Raw genomic sequence first — 25,716 nt, 5'->3', positions numbered from 1 at the left:
TGGGGTTTCTTGAAAATATTTACATTAGTAATATTTTTCCTTTATCACAACATATCCAAAATATTACCATTTCAACATTGTTTCAGGGTAAAAATTAGTAATGAGATATTTTACACTTTTCCATGTTGTTGTTATGTGCCGTCCAGTTGCCAACAACCCGCAACGACCCTATGTCAACAGCTCTGAACCCTGCTCTATCCTGAGCCAGTGTCACTGACTCCAACACACCTTAATCTCACTGCCCCAGTTACCATGTCAATCCGTCTCATCCAGGGTCTTCCTCTCCTGCTCTGCCCCTTCATCCTTCCAAGAATGATGTCCTTCTCCAAGGACCAGTCCCTACTGGCCACATGCCAAAAGCATGTAAGGCAGAGTTTCAAAATCCTTGCCTCCAAGGAAAAACTCAGTTTCTAAGTTTTCCATTTACAGTGTATCTCAATTCAGATGACGTATTTTCACAGCAAATGAGTAACCTCTATTTAACCTGTATTTCAAAAGATCCATAGATGGAGAAGTAGATTTGCCATATTCAAGAGCTGTCCCAATTATTTATATGTAATAGTCTTTTAGTCACTGAACTGAATACGTTTTTAATTTAGTTATCCACCACAGGGTGCTTTTAAGGGCTATGTTTTCTTCCTTCTGAGGAACCTCTGAGTAGACTTGAACTAGCAACCTTTCGGTTAGCATCCAAGCATGTTAACCATCTGCACCACAGGAGGCCTCAGAGAGGCTCTGGCTTCACCATCTCCCTTAGATGTTGCTCAGCCCCTTCCTGCCTCCAATCAGAAGGAGTCAGCTCCAGCATGAAGTTCGTTCACACACCTAACTTGCTCCAACACACAGGCCCATCAGCTGTTTTCCTTCTCTTGTTTCTTAGAAGCAAGAATAGTGAATCATTGCCTCACACACTTTTATTAAGATGGTTTATTAAGAGCCTTTGGAAAAAGACATTACAGTGGGAAAGGGAGAGAGAGACAAAGATAGAGATTGATTCCCTCAACACAATGGACTGACACAGTGACTGTAATAATGGGTTTGAACATATCTGAGATTCTGAGGACGGCACAAGGCATGGCGAGGTTCTGACCAGTGGTCTCTACAAGTGGTCGTCAGCTCTACGGTTCTTAACAACAAAACAACAGTTCTCACATCTCCACTTCTGTCTCTACCTCTACTCTTCAGGATTCTCTGCCCTCTGCCAAAATGCACGATGCCAATGTTTAGGTTTCCTGGAAACTTGCTCCACTTTCTTTGCATTTCTACAATGGGAATCTCAAGGACAGCCAATACATGAAATGCATTCATCCCACAAAACCCCATGTGTCTACCAGAAGGGACACCTTCAACTCATACCCCTTCTTGTTCTGCTTAAACGTGGGTTTTATCAATCTCTTTATAGGCAGCTGTCGGGTTGTCCCCGTCTATCAAATCACCCAGTTCACAACAAAGTATTAAAAAAAAAAAATCCTTTGCACCCTTCTGCCTAAGAGACGCTTCCCAGTCTTGGTTTTTCTATTTTGATTTCATCAGTCAGAGAGAGAATATGACCTCACCTGGGATATTTAAGGACGTTAAATAGAAGTCAATGGATAGCACTGATAGTTAATTACTGGGGAACTAATCAGAAGGTTTAAGGTTCAAAACTACCAAAAGATGCCTCAGAAGCAAAACCTGATTCCAAAGCTCTCGTTCTAAGGAAATCTAACAAAAATCCTATGCAGCACCATGTGTACTGCATGCATGGGCCACCAAGACTAACAAAGAAGTAGCAACTGATGTCAAAGATAACTAAAAAAAAATATTATTGACTGAATGAATGGGAACATTTACGAATGACTCCTAAGGGAATCAAATATTGACCGGGGCGGGGGTGGGGTGGTGAGGGGGGGTACAGGCATAGAAAGTACCATTCTGTTTTGACTCATGATTCTCTGTCAGAGCCACTTTTTCAGGTCCGGTAGAAAACCCACTGTTCTTAAGTCAACACGTTGCTTCTCCTTCTTGCTCTTCAAAGCTCTGGGATCTTTAGCTTTAGGTGAGCCTGAGTTCTGGAACAGGATTTCAGCTAGCCCAAGGGGCAACCCAAGTCAGCTGAGGGCAGGGCTGAAAGCAGAGACAATTCCTCTTGACCCCAAGCCCATGTCTGCCTGTGTATCTGTATCACTCAGTTTTTAGCCAGACACTTATCACTTCCGCCCCACACACCTCAGCATGGCCATCAGCTCTCTTCTCTCTCTAACTGTTTTAGGGGAGATTCGTTTACACAGGTAGATTGTATTAGAAAGCAAAGCAACAAGTAGTTCGTAAAAGCACCTCATTCCATGTGGTAAGGTGCTGAGTAAGAGCTTTATTGGTTTCAGTTAAGTTGCTGCATTTCTAAGAATCCACATAAACAAGAGCCTACAAGATACTGTGGAGTCGCTGGTGATGCAAAAGGAGTCACAGTGGGTAAGCGGTTAAAGGAATTTAGCTGCCAACCCAAAATTAGCAGTTGACCCCCACCAGCCAGCCCATGAGAGAAAGACAAGGTGGTCGGCTTTCTCAAAGATTTACAGCCTTCAAAACCCTATGGGGCACTTCTAGCCTGTCCCAGTTATGAATTGGGGTGAGTTAGAGAAAGTGACTTTTGGTGGAATTGGTAATACACAGCATTACTAACTAAAAGGCACTTTGAGCCCTCCTGGAAGTACTGCAGAAGAAAGGCTTGACAATCCACTTTAAAAAAACAGAGCATAAAAAGCCAGTGGAACAGAGTTCCACTTTTACACACATGGGTCGTTCAGAATGAGTTGGACTCAACCAGATGGCAACTTTCAACAATACACTTCATTAAAAGAAAACACATATACATATCTATGTTATGCTAACTAGGAAAACTCTTACTCCCTTGGGGTTTATACCCTCATACACCCCAACATGACTGTATGCTTTCTGTCCCTAATTGCTTCCCTCTCACTTTTTCTGGAGTTTGTTTTATGATCCTTTCAATGGTAGTCCTTAGACATCCCAATGTCCTGAGTCGCAAAGCCACCCTATCAGTAAAAGAAGGAAGAGAAGGAATGGTTACAAGCAACAGCTATATGGATTCTCACAACTCTGAGAATTCATCATGTGTCCACTCCCTGGCCCCTCCTGTCATCGCCATAAAGGAGGGAAATCTTCTCTGATGTCTACATGCAGCCAAAGCACCATTAAAGGTCAGAGGAGCTATGGGGTACACACAGCTAGGGAAAACCTCTAACGCTAGGGCCTGGGGAGAATGCTCTGCCAACAACTCACTGAACCAACTGAGGGACACATCGCAGGATCTCCTAAAGCTGCTGAGATGATTTCTACTAATTTTGTGGAATGTGACAAGAAAAAAAAAAACCCACAACAAAAAACCAAACAAACCAATAAAAACCCATTCGTTTCAGGGACAGAGGACAGATCTTGACAAGCTTTTACAAGGTTTGAGCAAAATGTCTCTCTCGCTTCCCTGACACGAAGCTCTCGTGGGTCTGAAAGGGCCAGGTCAGAGAGTGAAGAAACGAGAAACCTGACTGGAAATGTGGAGTTCAGGCCCAGCCCAGGAAACCTGGGGCGAGTTACCAGATGTCCCTCCGTTTCCTCTGACTAATTGGAGACTACAGCATCTCCAATGTGGTTGAGACTCTGCCTCATATACCCTGAGCATGTTGTCAGGAGGGGACAGGCCTTGGAAGGAGACATCATGCAGCTGAAGGTGGAGGGTCAGAGAAAGAGAGGAAGACGTCCAGCAAGGTGGAGTGGCCCAGAGACCGTAACGATGGGCTTGAGCACCTCAGAGACAGTGAGGAATTCGCGGGCCAGGGCAGGGTTCAGATCTGTCCAGAGGGTCGCTATGAGTCATAGGCAACTCAATGGCACCTAATAGTAACAACAAAGTGGTTATGGGGAAGATTTCTTAGTCAGTGTGTGTTAGGTGTTTTGAAAAGTTCCCAGTTGCTCTAAGTACCAAAATGGTGGCTGTTTCGACTTCCCAGCCAAGGGAACTTCACTCTGATTCTCCACTGAGAATCACTTGTGAGAATCTCCACTGACTCTCTTGTGACTCTGAGACATAGCTTAAATCTCAGAAAGAAGTGAGAAAATACAACAGCAAACAGCTCTTCAAGAAAACCTCCAATGCTGAAACAAAAAGAAACTCAACTTCTGTTAGTGGTAGTTTTCCATTTCCATCCCCCCCATTCTGTGTTTGCTTTCTTTTTCTTTCCCCCTCCAGCAAAGGATTAGCATGGGGGGGGAGGTTCTTAAACAAGGGGGTCCCCCATTTCCAGCTGACAGCAGCAGCTGCCACCTCTGACGTCCGCAGAATGGCAGGGAATCGAATCAGAAAGCAAAGCAGAGTGGACCTTTCCTTCAGGGAGCAGGAAACACAATACCAGCCTCGCGCCAAGCCCTGCAGACACCAGCCCTGATTGGAGGTTGCCTCTGAACAAAGGGAAGTTGGTATTTACAAAAAAAAAAATCTTCTGAAAGCCAATTCAGCAGATGGTTTTTTCCTGGGCTTCACCGGGGTGGGGGCAGGGGAAGGATACTGGGGCAACACAACTGCCACCAGGACACAGATGACTGAGAAGTGACAAAGATGGGCAAAGAGGGCTGACCTCTCACCCCAGAATTTCACAAAGGGCAATTACACCATGTGGCGGTGATCTGGACGCCGCTGCACAGACCGCTTCCAACGTGCAGCTGTTGTTCGTCACAGCCACGTCTGGGGCTCTATGAAAAGCCGGGGAGGAGGGGGCCAGGGACGGAGGGGAGACTGGGAAAGTTTAATTAAAGACTGGAGTTGGTTAGAAATCTACCCTAGGGGAGTAGAACGCTCCTCTACCCCACGTTACCTAGTCCCTGCAATCTTCACATCCTGCAACTTCAGGGTCATTCCATCAGCCTATTTTTACAACACTGTAGAAGGAAGGGAAGAAATACCCACCCCTTTCTTTTTAAATACTCAGAAGCAGAAATTCTCCTGGGAAAACAGAGCTGGGGCTTGGACCCACAACCCAGGGAAGCCCTCCTACCTCCTCCAAGTCTACCAGAGAGCTGGAAGAACTGTGTTTTGAAGGCTCCTTGTGCTAAGCTTACTTTTTCAGCCAGAACTACGACCCATAAGCGTGCAGCCAGTAACTTCTTAATTCCTCAGGAACTACTCAAAAGGCCCAGAGGGCCTACCATCCCACAGCCCTGCTGTGTTCTGGGCTCTGAGGTCACTGTGGCTTGTTCTGTGTTCTCCAGAAGGAGATGGCTGGGGGTCACCAAAGGAAGAAGCCAGGGTTCTTTGGGGTAAAGCCACAGCTATCCACATTTACCCCAGGCCAGGCCAGCAGCAAGGGACAGGAACACCCAAGTGAGCTGGTCAGGAGCCTCCTTTAGAATCTACCAGCAGGGAAACCTAGCCTGAAATCCTTCAGTGGTAGCTTCCTGCTACTGGAGACCAGAAGCCGTTGCTGGAAGTTTGAATCCTTCTTCCCTCCAGCAAGCAGCTGTAAAGTTGGACAAGCCATTCTTAAAATCCCAGAGTCTATACCCAGTCTACAAAATGGAAATGAATAACAGCTACTTCAGTGAACCGGAGTAGGAACACACCTGTTGAGTGTATCTGCTTTACAAAATGTTGTACAGAGGTGATGGTTGCTACCACTGCCCCATCTTGGGTACTGTCTAAATCATACACATCGGCAGCTGATGACACTGTCCTGGGTTTCTTCCTATAAGCCTTGTAATAATTTTTTTTCCCAACAAGAACTTCCTGTATCCACAAGGCACTAAGACTGCACACCCATACCACTCCATAGACACATGGAGAATGGAGATGCTTTGCTAAAAACTCTTTGGGTGGGGGAACAAATAAAAATAAACACATGCTGTAAGATTTCAGATATTTCTGAAAACCCAAAGCAAAATGTAAAGGCTGCCTAGGCAGAAGCTGTTTTGATAGAGAAGAATGCTTTCCAGAGAACTATCTCAATTGGCAGAGAGTTAACAAGAAATTATTTAACACCTAGGCCGAGGCAATAAAATAAGCGAACAGCATATTACCAGATACAATTTCTACCCTTCGAGAGGTAGGAATTTTATCAGAGAGCTAACACCACAGCTGAGGTGAAAATATTTTCCCACTGATAATACATATTTAACCCTTTCAGGTAGCAATTATTGTGAGTCATTAATAAAGAAGAAGCCAGAGCTTAGAGGTGGTGAGACTGGCAGTTACCCTTAAGGGATGCCTTGTTCTCTGTGACTTCTGGGTAGTTTCCCGACCCAAATGAGATCTTATGACTAAGTTTTGATTAACATCTCTGCCTAAAAATGTCCAAAGAGAGATGATGATAGTAGGAGATGATGAAGATAATGCAAACACTTGAACAATCCCTTGTATGTGGTAGGTGGCCACCCGCACCAGAAAAAGTACACAAGACAATACAAGGCAAGGAGTCCTTGACCTTGAGTTCAGGGTATGCCACGATGACAGAGCTGATACAGACCAAAGTTACATCTAGACAAAGGGGAGGAGAAGTCATAGCTATTAAGTCATTTGGACTTATAGTGGCCCAGGTAGAATTGTTCCATGGGGTTTTCTTGGCTCAATCATTCCTCTGCAGCATCCCTGGGAAGATTCAAACCACCAACATTTGGGTTAACAATCTAGCGTAAACCCTCTGTGCCACCCAGGACCCTTCAATTCTGAGAAAAAGAAGACAGTTCCCCCAGTGTTTCCAGCCAAGCCACACCGTGAACTGTGTCAGATGCTGTAGTCAGGAGATCACAAGCCCCTGGTGCTCAGCACACCAGATCCTCTCCAGATTTTGTCCTCCGCACTGCAGTTACTGTGTCCTCTACAAGGAAAAGTGGCAAAGCCAAAATCCCAGGTCACGGCAGAGGGGGATGGCTGGGCATGCGGAAGCCATGATGTCCAAGAATGTTTCAAGAACTGGAAGCACATGAACGTTAAAAGAGATGACTCGGGCCGAACACCGAGCATGACTCCAGCTCAAGAAAAGGAAGAGTGGCCTACACCAAGAGCTGCCCTCCATGCTGGCATCTCACCCCACTGAGGGCCCGAGAGCAACAGCCCAGCCATGCTCCGTGAGGGACTGGAGATAGGGTTTGGTGTTTGGGAGAGATGCAGAAATAGAAATGCTTAGAGGTGCTTCCAACTCTCTCTTTTTTTTTATTTCTTTATTTTTTCATTTCAATGAACATCTGCAGAGATTTTGGAATTCCATTCTTTCATTGTTGCACCCCTCTCCCCCCCTCCCCCGTTTGCTCCTCTCCTTCAAACGCAAAAGAAAAACTCCCTCATTGGTACGCAATCCCCCACACACATTCCCCAACCCCAAATATAATCCACTCTGCAAGCCTCATTCTGTACTCTTACGATAAACATAATGCCCTAAAATATAAAATATTCTCTCCCCCAAAGACTTCAATGCCGTAAACATATTTCATCCAGTTTTTCTCAGTCTTACCCCCATCCCAATGTCAGCCTCATTCTACAACAGTGGCACCATATAGCATTTGTCCCTCTGTGACTGAGATGCCTCACTCAGCATAATGTCCTCCAGGGTCACCCATTTTGAATCCAACTCTTTTTTTAATGAAAGTTTACAGAGACTTAGGGTTTCCAGTCATTCATAGTTGCAATTTTCTCCCTGCCCAGCCCCTTGGTCCCCCATTCATTCTTCTCCTTGAAAAGTAAAACTCTTTCATTGTTATGCAATCCCTCCCTCTAAGTCCACTCCACTGTTCAGCCTTCATTCTGAACTCCTGTCATGACAATAATACCCAATCATATAACCCTTTTAAACAGTGCTGTCCCTCCCTCATCTGTTTCAATACAGGCTCTTCAAACTCCTGAGAGCCATCCCTGAGTCTAGAAGTATGACCCAGTCATGACCCATTCCTTTCTTTCGGCCCACACTTTCTCTCAACACTTGGTCCTCTCTGCCATCCCAGTGTCCAACTTTATCTAGCCTGGGCCCTCAGTGGATTTAGCACCTACTTCTCAGATCCTTGCTGCTCCTCCAGGTTTTGGCTGCCCTCATGGCCCAGCAGCAGGACACCTGCCCGTCATTTATTCAGTGCAGACTGGGCAAAGATCAGTAACTTGAAGGTCCAAGTATGAGCCTCAGATCTAAAGAAATTCTCTTCTTGCTCTCCAAAAAAGACAAGGATAGAAAAACACAACGACTTTCCTTCAGCATTGAAAAGAAATCCCCTTTAGCTAAATTAAGAGCTCTGGTGGCACAATGGTTAAGTGCCCAGCTGGTAACCGAAAGATCAGTAATTGAAACCTACTAGCCACTCTGGCAGACAAAGATGTATTTCTAGGAAGATTTACAGTCTTAGGAAGCCTATGCCCTATGGGGCCACTATGAATCAGAATCAATTCCGCAGCAAAAGAGTTTTAACTAGTCCTTGACCCACCAAGAGAATGAGAGAGGTTTTCCAGGAGTCCAGTCTGTGGTGAGAAGGCTAACATTCCTGAGTCGGATTCTCATTAGCAGGATAAAGCAAATGACTCCTGGATCCAGCACAAAAACAAAACAAACAAACAAACAAAAAACCTGCCCACGTTCTTGAGCAAATTAATATTCACAAATGATGACTTCTTCTTTGTAAGGCATGGTGGCCCACCTAGAAGGCCAGAGCTTCTTCACAGCCTTTGGAGATTTCTACCCAGCCCCCCAGTCTCTATGAGGGACTGAGAAACTAGCTAGAAACTCGTGGGAGGCAAAGGAGAAGGGGAAAACAGTGTAAACTAGGTTTAGAAAACAATGAAGCAACCTGCATTTGATACTAATGATGATTATCAAGCGGCCTCACAAACTAGGCAACCAAGGTGGGAACTGCCTGCACTTTTCAGAGTAAATAAAGGCCTCCATTGTTCCCCCTGGTGAGGTCAGGCTGGTGGCGGGTGAGGGAAGCTAGTTCAGGGAAGGAGGGACACGCAGGGGCGAAAAATCTGGGACGTCAGACAGAAACACCCTCTCAAAATATACAGGGGAGCCCCTTAACTTCAGAAGGAAAGTGCCAATGGAATACTATAGCAGAAGAAACTCTAAAAATTATATGGTCTAGCCTTCTACCCATGCAGTATTCTGGACACCTCAGTTTGCCCTCCCTCCTCAAGGCATTATTATTCCGGCTGTTTGATGAACACTTGGGACAATGTGGTGAACTCAGAGCCTTAGGTCTGTCTGCAGGAGAGGTTTGCTATCCACGTCCTGGGGGTCTGACTCTTCCCAGTGCCCAAGGCTACAGATTCTTGCTCAGTGTGGGTGTCTCGAGCCCCACCTCAACCTTCCAAGTCATCCCCAAGAGCATAACGTGTTGAAACCTGCTCCCCAGAGCGGTATGGCTGGGTGCAAATTATAAGAGGAATTTATAGTGCATTATGGATAAGCAAAACCCCCTTCTTTGACTCCCCTTAAACACATGCATTCAACACCGCACATGGTTTGTTTTCTATATTTAATGTGATGAAAATTCTGAGTCAAGACCCCTGGCTCTGGGTTGGTCTGCGAACCCCCCACACCTCAGTACTGTCTGCCTTACATTCCTTGTCAATTACCATCAAGTCAGTGGCTCCTGCTTCACAATGACAAGAAGATCTACAGGCCTCTCAAGGGCCGATTTTTGGAAGTATATCGCCAGGCCTTTATTCCTAGTCTTACTCTGGACATTGCAATGAAATCTTATAACATCATAGCAACATGCAAGATTCCACTGACAGACTCGGGGTAAGAGGGTGTAACTTGTGCTATCTTGGAAACTGAACCCAAGTTTGCTGTACAGATGGTGCGAATGTTACTACTGAACCACCACTGTCTCCCTCCAATGCCCTTGGCCAAGTCGAGTTATTCCCTGATCAAACCCGACTGTTAAGCAGGGCAGTCTAGGTGATATACAGCGAAATGCTCTGCATTGTTGTGTTTTGAAGGCTGGTCATTTTTAACTTGAAGTGGAGTGAGTCAGAAATCAAAGAGTAAGGTCTTAACCACGGCTCCCCAGGGATCCTAAAGAAAGAGGCAGAGAAGGTCAGAAAGGATTGTTGCTTTTGCCTTTTATTAAAAATCGGGGAGGGGGGAAGGAAAATGGACCTCAAGGTCAACTGAAAACAAGGCTATGAGACGACTTCTGAAGGATGTGACATTGAAATGATGCTGAAAAGGGCCGAGTTGCAAAGACTGGAAACATGACAGCAGTAGAAGGCTCCTCTGATCTCACCTGAAAACTTTTATTTTGACTCATCCTTTGTGCTCAGCAGAAATACGGGTTTGACAGATCAATGACCACAGAGACAAAAGACGTTTGAAGGATCTCTAAATACATCTCCATAGTAAGGGGGGGAAAAATGGTAGTATCAGTGATGCACTCTGCTAATATGCATTGGTATAGATATCAGAAGTAAGATACATCACTCACATGAGCTAACATAACACAGCAATGGGCAATAGGGCAACAGGACTGAGACAATAAATGGCCTCTAGAGGAGCGCTCACCACCTCGGACAGTCCTGTGGGGGAGCAGAAAGAAACGGGTGCCCTGGCAGGACTGACAGGAGCGCAAACTGGGAGGGGTGCTGTGCTAAGTGACCAGCAGCCAAGTCACCAAATCCTCCAGGAGACAACAACCAAGAAACAGTGCCCAGCGATGAAGTCACTTGTTGAAGATTAGCAGTCAGTAGGCAGTGTCGCCTGGATTCCGAAACAGCATCTCTTAATATTAGGGCAGAGGGAACCCAGGACTGAGGCTGGGGTCTGGGTTCTAATCCACCCTCTAGCCAGGTACTCTTTCTCCCCAATCCCTGTATTCCTCACCAGTCATTTCCTCTTTTTAGTCTCTCTGTCCAGCATTGCTGTCACCGCATTCCTCAGGCCCAAACCCTTTCTTCTCTCCAGTCCCAACTCCTCTAAGCACTTCCTACTACTCACGGAAAAAGAAAAATAGAAATGTGTCACTGTTTGTTGCCATGGAGTTGATTCTGATTTGTGATGACCACACGTGTATGGAGTACAACTATTTCTACAGCTGTCAAAACTATGCCCGCTCCGAAGCAAATCTCCAGGCCTGTGAGTGGGTTTGAACTGCTGCCCTTTTGGTTAAGGTGAGCACTTAAGCATGCATCATGCAGGGACTCCTGTTTAGTTATTTGATATTCACTATCTGACGCCAACCTAGCTTTCGACCCACAGCACCTGAAAAACCTTTTTCCCCCCGCCCTATCCATACTTCGTGTGTCACAAAGACGATGTTATTTGAGGAGTGAGTAAATAAATGCAATGACCTATTAGACTTCCCAGGAGAGGATCAGCGCTTATGGAATGAATGATTAACCATCCTGACAACAGTTTTCCTGCTTCTTCACTCTGCTAGACTCATTTCAAGGGCATGGAGTTCACCAAAGAATGGTCCTTGGGGAAGCCCAAAGTGAAATTGACTATTAAGGGAAGATCCAATCTAAGAGGAAAGGACTAGCCTGGTGCTCTAAACTCCCGGAGAGTCACAAACACAAGCAAGAAAAAAGAAAAATACCAGGAGAGGGGAGCAGGGAGGAGAATATTCCCAGAATATCCCATGGAACCCAAGTAGAGCAGATCTCACTATTTCGTAAACTCAACTCTGATACTTGTAACCATGGTTTGAGGACTTTTAACACTTGGGGCAATATGGAAACAATCTGATGTAGGGACAGTGAGCCTAAAGAGAGGTCAAAAATCATTGTTTATAATAACTCATGAACTTGAAGGGGACGCCCTGCCCCCTATAACCGAATGGCTCTGGATGTTCCCAGTGTTTAAAACAGAAATAAAGCTTTAGAGGTCAAAAGCCACTTTTGTTTTGATTCTGTTTTTTGGTGAGGCTTTGTTTTGTTTTAACATGCAGAAACTGAAACACCCAGGGAGGCAAAGACTTCTTGCTGAAATCCTTTAATAACAAGAGTCAGAGCTCCCATTGCCAAGTCCAAGGGGGTTTCCCCTTCCAGTATCTGTAGTCCAAGACGTCAAATGATACCTGTTGCTCCACTGAGATAAATGCCTTACGGGGAAGGCCATTCATCACCCCATGTGCTACTTTAGCCATAAAGTAACTAGAGAGAAACCTATCAAGAAACAAAATTTCCAGGCACTCTAATGAATAAATAATAATGTGCTGCTTAAAATATAAATAAGAGGAGAAAGTCAGCCCATTGTTAGGAAATGCTGGCCAGGCTGAGCATGTTGAGGAGGAAGGAGCTTATATACTCCCAGCAAAAACACCACGTACCCAGCCCCAGGAGGGAGTCCACACCCTCTGTAAAGCAATACACCTGAGACTGCCCAGAAGTGGCATTGGGCAAAATGATGGAAAAGAAGGACACTTGAACCACAGGGAGGATAAATGGCTCACTGTCACATATTCAAGGTCACTTCTAGAGTAGAGGAGGAGGTAACAATGGGTACAGAATTCAGACAACCTGAGCCCTTGGCAAAGGCAAGTAAATCACCTCTTAATCCAGCAGTTCTCCATTGTTACTTCCCCACCTACCCAGTACACCAAACTGCTACAAGCATAGTGAGTCAAGAAGGCATGTGCTTCCCAGCAACCAAAAGGAAAACTAATAACTCTAGGGGTGTGCATGTCATCCAGGGTCTTCCTCTCTTGCACTGTCCCTTCACCCTTTCAACCATGATGTCCCTCTCCAAGACGGATTGACTCAGTGACTGGGGTAATGGGGGTAGGTGTGTCAGAAACAGTGAGACTGGCTCAGGACAGAGCAGGGTTCAGAGAGACTGTAATAGGGTGGCTATGAGTCAGAGTTGATTCAACAGCACTTAACAACAGTGGTGTCCAAGTGGTAAGACACTGCACGTCAATCCCAAACACCATCAGGTTCCCCTTTCACCTCCCCCATAATAACAATCTTCCTTTCCCCCAGCTCAAAGTTTGCTGAGCACTCCTACTATTTACAAAACTAAATCAAGTCCACTTACTCATTGATACTCATTAGTCTCTGCAATCTACTACCAGCCTAACTTTGCATCCACAGCACATCCTGAGAGACCCTTTTATTACCCATAATTTGCATGTTTATTGCAAAGACGATGCTGGATTATCAATAAGTAGATAAATACATGGTCTACTCGGCTTCGCAGGAGTAGCTCAAAACAGAGTCTACACATCCTTCCCCAGAGCTGTTATAATGCTTTAAGGGGTGAGAGGTTATGATGAATGAATTCTAAGTACATTCAACTGTCAGGGAACCTGATGACCATGAGGTGGAAATTCTTGCTCCTGAAGAAGTAGGTTCTCCTGACAGAGGCAGAGATGAGGGAAAAGTAAGTTCAAGAAAATGAAATCTTTTTCATGACTCATTTGGTCATGAATTTGGGTCAAAAGAAAAATAATTATAAGCATAGTAAATAAAATAAATAATTATAAGCATAGTAAAAGTGAAAAAAAAATTAAAAGGGCTTTAGTTCATGAAACTTTGAAAACTCCCTTAAAGACTCAAGCACAGTGTGCCGCAGTGCAACCCTCTGGCCCTGTTAGTGCAGGGAAACTGGGGAAAACATGCCCCCAGGAAGGGCCTCACCTGCCCCCCCCCCCCCGAAGTCCTCTGCTTTTAAATAGTGCTGTCAACACAGCCCGAGCTGGGGCATCTAAGAGACTATCCACCTCTATCTCTTCCTGCTCCATTAAAGACGTCTGAGCATCAATTTTCTCTGTAAAAGTACCAGCCTAGAAGAATAGTTTTTAAGGATGGAGAGAGAAGGTTTTCCACATAGTAGGAGCTCAAAAAAAGCAGAGGTATCGCTGAACTGTGTGCTTTGTAGGTCATCTACTTTCCTTCCTAAAACCTTCCATTGTGGTGGTGGTGTTGTTGTTATCGATGCTGTCAAGCTGACTGCCATCCACAGTGATTCCATGCAACAGAGAGACTATAATCTTAGCAGGAGATGATCACCAGGTCATTCCACCTCAGAGCTCCTCAGGGGTTTAGAAATGTTAATATTTTGGTTAGGGTAACAGTTACAACATCAAGGGTGGTGATATCATGTTGAAATGATCTCCGTTTGTCTGGAGGAAACTGTGCTGCTTATCCACAGGACACGCCTCTCTGAAGCTCTGACTCCACGAGTAGCTCCACAGGACAAAGATGGGCAGTCTCCATTCGTGATATTTACAGCCTCCAGAACCTGATGGAGGGTCGGGCCTGGGTCAATTCCAACTTGACAGCAAAGAGAAAGAAAGAGAGGCAAGAGAAAAGAGAAGGAAGAGGGGAGGGGGAGATAGGGAGAGGGGAGAAAGGAAGAAAGGAATGAGAGAGAAGAGGAGGAGAGGAAGAGAGGAGAGAAAGAGAGATGTGTGCCAATGAAGAAATTGGGCCCCAGCAATGCTGTTGGTGCTGTTGATTGCTGTCGAGTCGAGCGTGACTCATAGGGACTCTATGAACAAAAACCCTAATGCCTTCCCATGACTGTCATCATTTCACCAAGTTCACAGGGTTTTTAGAGGCAAGGGCTTTAGGAAGTAGATGCCAACGCTAGACACCTACATTTCATCTCTTCAGCTGGGCCACTGGACAGAGTTCATCTAGGACATCGTCATTCTCTGGCTATTGAATTCAGATAGATGCCTGGGTCCCATGAAGGCCCAGAAAGAGAACTGTTAAGATCAATCCCGCTGAAAGTCTCCCCGAAACACTTTCCCTGCTCTTTCTGCTCATGTATTTCTCCTGAAAAGGCTTGCAGAGCCTCCCCTTCACTTTCTCTGCTATCTGCACTGAGAGAACTGGGAGGGGATTAAAGGAAGCTTAAGGTATTAAACCTCCGCCCATCTGTCAGCCTGTTGTGCAGCGTGGCTTCTGTGATGCAGGAAGTTATATCACTGGTATGTGAGATACCAGCAGGGTTATCCACGCTGGTGAGATCTTAGCCGAGCTTCTGGACTAAAACAGACTAGGAAAAGAGGCCTGCAGAGTAGCTGTGGAAAAGTTTATGGATCACAACAGAAAACTATCTGATGTGGTGCTGGAAAGTTAGCCACCAGGCTGGAAGGCCATACACAAGAGATGTCACAATGAACTCAAACGAGCCACAGATCTGAGGATGGCACAAAACCAGGCGTTGCATCACTCTATGATCTGTAAAGTCACCATAAGGCAGCCGACCTGCCCGCCCAAGGGCAACCAACAACATCATCATCAAGCCACTTACTAATTACGACTAAGAGGGGACCAGACCCTGCTGGTCCTGTGATAAAGAACAGTGTTATCTTTCTGGACTCTACTTGCAAAGCCGGACCTACCCAAAGGATAATAATCCCAATTTCCTGAGAGATGTCCTGAGCTCTTTCATCAAGCCTCTGCTTTCTGTTCAATGCTGCTGCCTTCACTCCTCATATAAACTCTTCATCATAAGCCCTTAACCAGAAAGAACTTTCATTTCTGGTCCATGTTTCATGGAAAGGGAATGGTATAGCCCCTGGTGGGAGGAATCACACATCTTTGAACCAATAGGATAGAGTGTGAAATGGGTCTTCCTAAGATCAGAAGGACGTGTTAACCTCTTTCTAGGGCAGTGAATTTTGGTTTGCCCACTCAACAGTAGAGAATACTGCTCAAATCCTGCCAGTGGATAGAAGGGTAGTGGAGTGTGATGGGTGTTGTTGTTGTTGTTGTTGTTGTTGTTATGTGCCATCGAGTCATTTGTGACTCAGAGCGACCCTATGTACAAGAGCCCTAAACGCCGTTCTATCCTGGGCCAACCTCGCTGTCTTAAAACACATTCATTCCCACGGTGGTGGGGGGCAAAAAAAAGCCACCATCATTGTCCTGATCATGTCTTCTAGAGGGGTAATACGAGATTCGGAAGTTGGGATAAAGGTCTTGTGGATGCCACACAAGCACCACTTTATTCTGACCAAACAATCAATTCAGAGTTAACTAACCTGGAAAGGAAGGAGCCTATGAGACTTACGAACACTAACATCATCCCAGAGAGTATACTTTTTATGAGAAAGAAGAATCATTTGGGATTCAGTATAAGTTGTCTTTGCCTGAGGCGATCAAGCAGTTTGGACAGAATTAAATGGTCTGCTGGAGGAAAAAAAAAAAATTTAAAAGGAAACGCAAAATCAAAATGTGACACCCAATTTCTCCCAGCCTTCATGTCTAGAGTTGAATCATTACTAACGAAACAAAATAAACCCAACCCTTGTTATCCTGAAACTCTGTCAAGGGTCAGCAGACATTTTTAATAAGGGCCAGAGAGTAAATACTCCAGGCTTTGTAGGCCACAGGGTCTCTGTCACAACTACTTAAGTCTGTCCTTCTAGTGCAAAAGCAAAGGCATTGACAAAATGCAAATTCATTCATGTGGCTGTGTTCCAATAAAACTTTATATAGGAAGTCAGAAACTTGAATTTTGTATAATATTCATATGTTCTGAAATATATCTTGGATTTCTTTTAAACCATTCTTAGCTTATAGACTATATAAAAATAGCTGGTAGGACGGATTTGGCCCACAGCTCTCAGTTTGCTAATTCCTGCCCCAAATCAGTATTTCTATTTGCTCAAGGATCCGCCCAAACGGCTTCCTTCTTTACTCCCATCATGAGACCCGATTCTCAGGGCTACTCTAGTGAGTGCAATTCTCAATGAGTGGCTCATCAAATAAGAAAGGCCCAAAAGACATAATTTCCAGGTTAGATACTGACCTGTTGATTATAAACCCCATATTCCCAAGTTCCTAATCATATGTCTCATATTCATATAAATTTCCCAGCTTCCTGACCCTAAACTTCCCACTACAGACAGCAGGCAGGCAGGGTGTCTACCCTTCAAGCTAAGCGTCTCTTCTCGCTTAGCTCATGTTTTCAAAGTAACAGGACTCGAAGATTAATAAAGTTAACAGTCTAATCTAATAGCAGTCAGAGAATATTCTCGTACCTTTCAAGTGATTGAGACTCAGAACTGAAACTTTGTTGTTTGAAACATAACAGCTCTTAAATGGAATGCATGCAAGAAAGATGAACAAATGCCGTATGAAGGAAGCTCCAAGAGTCTTAAAAATGTTGTAGAGTATTCCTATTACATCATCGGCCCAAGGCAGTGATCTATATTGAATTTCAGCCCTTTGCTTTAGTTAATTCCCCCTTGAATGTTGAGGCTTGAAAATGCATTCTTGGTAGGTCACATTTTTAAGTATGTGAATTTCTCTCCTTTTTTCCCCCAATAAGGGCCGTAAGAACATTCAGCTTTTGGGGTTTCAATGGCTAAACTGGGAATTTCAGATATGACAAAGGAGATCCACTGTACCTTCCCCACATAACAAATTCTTAAATTTTATTCTGGAGCATTCCATATGCAAAAGGAAGCATTTGAGAACACTCTTGTGGCTTTAGGGAAAGTTGTACTCGATCAGAAGGACGTGTTAACCTCTTTCTAGGGCAGTGAATTTTGGTTTGTCCACTCAACACTACGGATTACTGCCCAAATCCTGCCAGTGGATGGAAGAGTGGTGGAATGTTGTGGATGGTGGCAAAAGTCACCATACTTTTCAAGACTTCTATCTACACTAACAAACTGTGGCTGACTCTGAGAAGAATGGGAATCCCAGAACATTTAATTGTGCTAATGCGAAACCTGTACTTGGATCAAGAGGCAGTAGTCAGAACAGAGCAGGGTAACACTGCATGGTTCAAAATTGGAAAGGGTGTACGCCAGGGATGCATCCTGTCTCCGTACCTTTTCAACATGTATGCAGAGCAGATTATCTGAGAGGCTGGGCTCTATGAGGAGAATTGTGGCATCAGGATTGGTGGAAGATCTATTAACAATCTGCGTTATGCAGATGACACAACCCTGCTTGCTGAAACTGAGGAGGACCTCATGTACTTGCTGCGAAGGGTCAAGGACTGCAGCCTTCAGTATGGACTAAGGCTCAATGTCAAGAAGACAAAGATTCTCGCCACTGGACCAATTGGCAGCATCAGGATGGATGACGAAGATATTGAGAGTGTTCACAGCTTCAGTTTGCTCGGCTCCACAGTCAACACTCTTGGCACCAGCAGTCAGGAAATCAAAAAGCGTATCGCGATGGGAAAGTCTGCTGTTAGGGACCTCTCAAAGGTACTCAGGAGCAACAGTGTCTCTCTGGAGACTAAGGTGCGCCTGATACAGGCCATGGTCTTTGCAATCGCTTGTTATGCATCAGAGAGTTGGACAATGACTAGAGAGGACAGAAGGAGAGTGGATGCTTTTGAGCTGTGGTGCTGGAGAAGGGTACTGAATGTACCATGGACTGCCAGGAAAACAAACAGATTCATCTTGGAGAGGATTAAACCAAGCTGCTCCTTGGAGGCAAGGATTCTGGGGCTTTGTCTGACATACTTTGGACATGTTGCCAGGAGGGACGGGTCCTTGGAGAGGGACATCATGCTTGGGAGGGTGGAGGGACGGCGCAGGAGGGGAAGACCCTCTATGAGATGGATCGATTCAGTGACTGGGGTAATCGGGATGGGTGTGTCAGAGGCAGTGCGGTTGGCGCAGGATAGAGCAGGGTTTAGGGCTGTTGTGCATAGGGTCGTTATGAGTCGGAAACGACTCGACGGCACATAACAACAACAACAACAACATCTACACAAAACTCCAGCAACACACAAAAAACTGGGCATCTCTGTGGTCAGAAGCAAAGGCATTCACGTCCAAAGATAAACAGATACAACGCTAAGACATGACCTCAATTTCTAAGCAGAATCTAATTGGAGTAGTAGGATATAATTGTAAAGATTCTTGTAAAAATCTCACAAGTTTCCACCTGGGCTGAGACATCCTTTGGTTTTATGCACAGAGAACCAGGAAGTTACCCTACAGCTGTAATGGGGGTAGCAGGGAAACACCACTTCTATAGTCTGACAAATCAACCAATTTCTAAAGGTTCTTTGTGTTCCAAAAGGTTAGGGGAAGGTGATCAACTTCCCTGGTATGCCCGGCACTGAGAGGGCCCCAACCCGGGACTTTCCACTTAAAAATCAGGGCAGCTCTGGCTGCAACAACAGGCACTTGTCACTTTAGAAAGTCTCTCCTTTAAAAAAATTAAATACATAAATGTTTTATTATATACTGGTTTGCTTAAAAGCTTGCATACGTTGTTTTTCACACCAGATCTTTCCTATTTCCTTTACCAACCCCTCCCTCCACCCATCAAATTGTGCAACTCTATCAAGTCTGAGGAAGAATACCAGCTCTATCCTAAAGAAATGCATGCTTCCTAGCAGCTTTATCAAAAATGCTCAAAGACGACTGGTGACAGATCTGCTGCAGACTATCTCTGAGCTAGGAAGAACCAGAGACTCATTCATCTGTCATTTTCAGCTGGTCTGTCACATCTAGACCCCAAGTATGTGACTGAAGGTGTACACAGAGATTCGAATTAGCACCTGTAATCTAGAATAGCACCTATACTTGAGAAGACTGAAAATCTGTCAAAACAGTGGTTCCTTTACTCAAAGACATTTGGGAATGATCACGTTTTAGACTACGTTGGTCATCTTCAGACATACTGAATACCACAACTCATTCAAGAGCAAAAATCATTAAGCAACTAATGTTCTCTGAAGTATAGTCACAATAAAGAGAAATTTCTATAAAAAAAAAAAGAGCAAAAATCACTCAAACCCTCAAAGATACAAAGGGAAGCCTAGACTCATTCTTTCCTGATGAAGAGGCATCCCAATCACTTAAGAGAGCTCCCTTCTCACCCATGTTTGACATTAAGAAAGAAAACAAAAGTCAATCAAATTCATCCAAAATTCAGTCTTCAAAGTCTCTGGTGAAGATTTAGGCCAACCACCAGGCCCTTTCCAGTTCCAGCTCTGGGACTCACCTTGGCCTCTCAGAAGGATGACTTTTCAGCCCCTAAAAGCCTTCACTACCGTGAACACTGGGGCTTACTTAATCAGCTAAGTGGCTCACCCCTTTCAGAAATAATGACTGAAACTGAAAGGAGGTGTTACCAAGTCTTGACTGTCTTGACTGACCAGACTTTTCCAACACCTCCCTCTCAACTAGTAAGATGAGACATGAATACAAAGCCAGCAATTGTAATATATTCTCACTACCCAGCCAGAGTTGACCCAGCCATTGTCCACTGCACAAAATATAGGAACACCTTCAAAACTGTAATTCTAGTAGGGGCTGTTTTCAAATGGGTAGAAATGGCAATGACAAATTGGGTAGTCTGTCAATATTATATCAGAAACACTTCTTCTGAGGATCCTGAGAGTCAAGCCCTCTCTTTTCCACAAGGAGACCGGCAAATCAAAATTAAATAAGTTATAAGCAAAGAGACTCTAAAAAGTTGTACATAAAATGGCAAGAATACACAAAGTCTGTTAAGGCAGGACTCCCTACCTTCTTTTTGGAGTGGCTTCTTTCCTCCTCTTTCGTAGCTTTGCTGTTTTTCCCAGCTCGAGACAGCTTCTGGTCTCCAGACTGCTTGATGGTGATCTTGATCTCCGGTGGGCATATATAGTTCTCCAGGTTCTTTGGGGGCTTCTTGGCCCGTTTTGTGGTCTGAATCTTCAGCTTCAGACTCCCCTCGCTGAAGTTCGCCTCCTTGATAGAAAACTCCTGCTCCTCCAGGCCGTCCCCGGCCACCCATTTCTCGCTGTCAGCATTGGAGTTGGAATCCACATCCCGCCCTGAGCCCAGCTCATCCTCTTCCTCAGGCTCCATGCGTTCTCCGCCCACAGGGATCCCCTTCCCAGTTCCGGGAGCAGAGAGCAAGGGCTCCCCTGCACAGCCTGGGGCAGCTGGGGGCTTGGCTGAGGCCACTGGCAGGAACTCTGACTCGCCCCCCCTTTGCCGGGAGCTGTTTAAAATGTCCCTGGTCTCCATGGCAATCCTAAAGTCTTCAGGAGTACTCAGGAAAGCAGGGAAAGTTTAGGTGAGACGCTACCACGCCCAAAATTCCAAGAACAAAGTGGTCCAGGTGCTGAGTTCAGAGGCTCAGGGATGGCAACAAGGTGAGGTGCTCAGACGTGGTCAGGTCTGCAACTGAGAAGCAGAGAAATAATTAGGCAAGGCAGGATAAAAAACCAGCCCTGAAAGAACCCAAGGTATGATGCAGGATACCCCTTCCCACTTATCTGTGCATCAGATTAAAAAAAATTATTTAAGAAAACCAATGCAAGATGTGCACATCCTCAGACAGGATCCTACCAGAGCAAAGGGAAGGACAAGCTCAAGCCTTATCATAGCACACTTCTATGCAGCTGCAGGGCTGCGGGGCCAAGCATGAAGGTATGAGGGACAAACCTTACAGCCCAGCCAAGCCGGAGGTTTATTACTGAAGCCACAAGTGGCTGAGTCACCATCAAAACCAACCCGACAAAGGGGAAGTCTAAGGCCCTGCTGTTCAAGTCTCCGAAGAGCGTCCGGTTGGGCTCTTGCAGCACTTCGCTCACACGTGAAGAGTCTGCAGAGCTGATCACAGCCTCAGAGCTGCCTGCACCACGCTCTCTGCCCCCCACCCTGGAGGAAAGACATCGAGCTGACCTCTTGACCTTCCCTTTATCATCTCCTATTATGAATTCTGGAGAGGATGCAAAAGTTTTCCCATTATTTCTTTGAGCTTGGGTGCAAGGCTTGCTTGTGACGGGGAAACAAGAGTTGGATGAGAAATCACTTAGAACACTGTGATTAACACAAAACACACTCTAAAAATGGTTGCACTGACACCAAAGACATTTCGCTGCTATAAAGCAGTTTGCTAAAAATAGCGACCTGAGATGGTTTTCATTCTTTTTCTAGTTCTTTATATCAGATGACACTTTGTCTATGTAACAAGGAAAGAGAAAGGGAGCACGGCATTTCTAGGGCAATGATTAATGCACTCGTTTATACTACGCTAGTACTAGCCAAAAGGTTGGAGGTTCCAGGCCACCCACGGACACCTCAGAAGAAAGGACTGGCAAACTACTTCTGAAATACCAATCATGTAAAACCCTCTGAAATAGACCACTACTCTTAACATGCATGTTATTGCCATGAGTTAGAGCGATGGTAACTGGTTTCAAGTAGCTTGACCGTGAGACAGGAATCAGTCCAGAAGTTTCACCTCTGCTTTGCTCCCAAAGGAGAAAAAAAAAAGACTCAGGCTCTCTCTGGACCATCTCAAGCTCAGTTAAACTACTTACTCTCTCTCTATCTTTGTTCATTCATATCACATAATCTCCAATTTCACACTCACAATTTTCAAAGCCAAAAAAAGATGCCCTAATGCACATTCCCAAGAGCACAAAATCTCAAGACATCATCCTCTCTGCTCTCCAGTGGTCCGTTCCATCACATGCAGGCCTTCTTAGACAGCTGAACGCTCGAAGTTTCTACCGCTGAGCCCATGAATTTAAAAAACCAGCTACCCGAGGTGCCCACTGGAAAATGCCCAAGGGTATCCACAAAGGTACACTTGTAAGAACCAAGAGCCGAAAGATGGAGCGTGTGTTTTCTCCTCCTGGAATCAGCATATTTTCAGCTAACACTCTGTGAGGAAGCCAGCCAGCTGGACAGTGAGGCTCCAACATGGACCCTGCTCCCCAGAGACACCCAGCAACACACTCAGCTCCTGAAACTGCTCAGCGCTGCATTTACAACAGCTTCCAGGCAGAGCAAAATCCAATGAATCCAGCATTTCAGGAAGAGAAGCTGCCCCATGAGAGACTGGGGTCTGGGAGGGGGGAGGATCTTCCCAAAGCTGTCAAGGGAACATTGAACAAGCCACTTGTGACTCATGCGACAAAAAGGACAGAATCCCCTCTTGGGGGTGGTGTGTGACAATTAGTTAGACATGATAACAGTTAATGTTTCTTGATCTGTAAATGTCTTTATCTCATGTAGACTGATCTGCCTAGAACCAATTATTACCTTTTTAAAAAGTCCTATCCAAGTCAACAGTCATTGAAAACAACCTTAATAGTATCACGTAGTCAAATTAGCTGTCAAAGAGATCAAGATGGTTGAGGATGAACTCTTTAAGCATTAGAAGTCCAGCTGTCCAACATAGCCGAGAGCCCATACATTAACCATACCAACAGGAAGCCATGCTTTCTTATTAGGCAGAGGTTTACTTCTTCTGAGACATCTAATGCTACTTCCGCAGTGTTACATTTTATATCCCTGATACCTACCTATAAAGTTACTATTGGGTTGGGGCAAAAGTTGAGGAAAATTCCCCATAAAGATCTCCTGGAAGTTAAATTGGCAAAAGCTATAGTTAGATACAAGTGTAACAATGACTGAAATCCCCCCCCCCCAAACCCACAGCATAACAAAAAGTAGCTTCTGAGGCTGCAAACTTACAAACCAAAAAAATTTCCTGAGATTTGATTCTTTGTTATGCAGGTTTAGGGTCATGGTTTCATGGAACAATACAGTTAAATGACCTACCACTGTGTTCAATGCTTTTGTTCTATCTCCTAGCTATTTGTATCATTCCTAGGATATTAAAAGTTTGCAATCAGCCATCCAATGCACATGTTGGTTCCATTCATCTTGCCAATCAGAAGGGGAAAGAGAATCAGACATAAAGAAGATATGCAATGTGTAGCTTAAGAGTCTCCTTATGCATGAGACAGGAGCTGGATGATGCTTGGCTACTTATGGAACATTTTGATCAATAATTATTTAGAGAGATCCTGACCAAAAGAGGGGAGATATAAAAAAGAAAAAAATCCATTTCTCATGGACTCTAGAATTTACAGATCCAGGAAGGTTGGATAAACCCCTGAAATGACGGTCCTGCAAAAATCTTAAAATTAAAACCAAAAGTAAACCTTCACGTCTTCCTAAAACAGAAGTTTATATAAAATAGTAAAAGGTGTCTGCCTTGCATGTTACACTATTTTGAGAGTTTTCTATATGGGGTCAAAGCGACAAAAACCACTTGAAAAGATGACTAGTAACTTAGGAGGTAGTGAGTTTATGTTAACAGGGAAGGGACAATGGCTGAAAAAAATGTTACCAGTGTCATCCAACTGCTCGTGTAGGAACTGCTGGATTGTCACTTTTTGCTCTGTTTATCCTCAACAACAACAACAAACAAAAGAAATAACTTTTTAAAACTTTCAAACTTCAATTCATTGGTACCTTTGAATTAGCGTAGGCCAATATATGGTGCGTGTTCCATGTTACACGTACAGACTTTGAAATGCTGGATGGCAGGACAAAGCAGGTGTACTACTAATTTTAAGGCAATTATCTTCCATTTTAAAAAGACGAGCTATTTCAAGGATGCTTGTACTGAACTGCCTAGAACATCAGCTAATTTCTAAGACAAAGCATGCCAATAATTGTGAAGATGCCACAGGACTCAGCAATGTTTTGTTCTGTTTTACATGGGGTCACCAGGAGTGAGAACTGACTCGTTAGCTGCTAACAAGAAGAGCCGTTAACAAAGGACAGAAAGTCAAGGACAAGGAAGCCCTGTCCGTTTAGGTAGAGTGTAGACAGAGAAGAAAGGGCACAGCAAGGCTTGTGGGGAGCACACAGGTTCTGGCTTTGGCCTTGCGGTGTTTTAGCAGGTAGAGTGAAGAAGCAAGGGGCAAATCCTGTATAAACAGCGTGCAGGGTTTGTTCGGAAAAGAAGAATGAATATGGGGCTACAGAGTGTGGTATCCGCTGAAGACCAGTGAGAGGCAGGTTCAAAATAAAATGTGAGAATCCGATCCTAGGAGCTCCTTGACTAGCCCACTAATGAGTTTGGATTTACAGGTAATGAGAAGCCATTTAAAAGATGTCAGGAAGGGAGGGCCACTATCAAAGCTGTGCTTTAGGAAGATAATTCTGGCACGTGGTGTGAGGGCCAGATTAAGGGAACCTGATAGGAAAGGAAAGGGGACTATAAAGGAGACTTGGCTGGGATTCAATTCTTGGGCCCTGCAGGCCTACAGCGGGGTATGGTAGGGGATACTTTAGATGAAACAATCACATGGCCTGAAATGGTCTCAGTCTACAGGAACAATCCCTCTACAGCAATCCCCTACTCCCCACACTAGCCTCATGTTCAGAAATCAGATCTTCAAATTCATTTTAGGCTAATTTACACTCTCAAATCACGTAAGTCTCCATAGTGGCATTTCCAGAAGTTTTTCTCTCACATAAGTCTCCATAGTGGCATTTCCAGAAGTTTTTCTCTCCTGGTATATTTGTCTAGTCTTTTCTCATACTCTCTTCCATAGACACAAGCCATATCTGACCTATAACGCTCACTCTCCAGGCATTTGTTGCATGAAGTACTGAATGGATAAATGAACACACAGCTCCCAAGTCTTCCTGAGTCTCAAGGTCATGCCCGAGTCTTTACTTCTCCATGGCAACTTTTTCTCTCACCTAAACAATGTGGCATGGTCTGTAGAGGTTGTGTCCCTAACTCAATGAGGGTGCCTTTCTGATGGTTCAAATCCACCAGTGGCTCCTTGGGAGAAAGATAGGCAATTTCCTCCTGTGCACTTTATAGCCTCTGAAAACCTGAGGGCAGTTTTCTGAGTCAGTTCCGACCCCACCAGCAGTAAGGGTTGGATTGTTGTTTGGTTTGTATTTTTTCCCCCAGTAGATTCAAGTTCACAATCTCATTTTCCTAAATCAACTGCAGTTTAGTCCCACGCGGAGACAGAACTGTTGTACACTTTCATTTCCATC

The 25,716-nt window shown here is 44.7% G+C and overlaps 1 protein-coding gene across 1 annotated transcript in view; it reads right to left on the bottom strand.

The window, feature by feature from the left end:
- SETBP1 (SET binding protein 1) overlaps positions 1-25,716 on the bottom strand; it is a 463,997-nt gene that overhangs the window by 419,744 nt on the left and 18,537 nt on the right. Inside the window, exon 2 of the mRNA XM_006889235.1 lies at positions 20,431-21,075. Within this exon, the coding sequence (XP_006889297.1) occupies positions 20,431-20,916 (486 nt within the window). The 5' untranslated portion in view covers positions 20,917-21,075. The remainder of the gene's footprint in view (positions 1-20,430; positions 21,076-25,716) is intronic.

The sequence above is a fragment of the Elephantulus edwardii genome, unplaced genomic scaffold (genome assembly GCF_000299155.1).
Source record: "Elephantulus edwardii isolate Elephantulus edwardi_28Jun2011 unplaced genomic scaffold, EleEdw1.0 scaffold00076, whole genome shotgun sequence".
Classification (NCBI taxonomy): Eukaryota; Metazoa; Chordata; class Mammalia; order Macroscelidea; family Macroscelididae; genus Elephantulus; species Elephantulus edwardii.
This window is presented reverse-complemented; position numbering and strand designations above follow the sequence as displayed.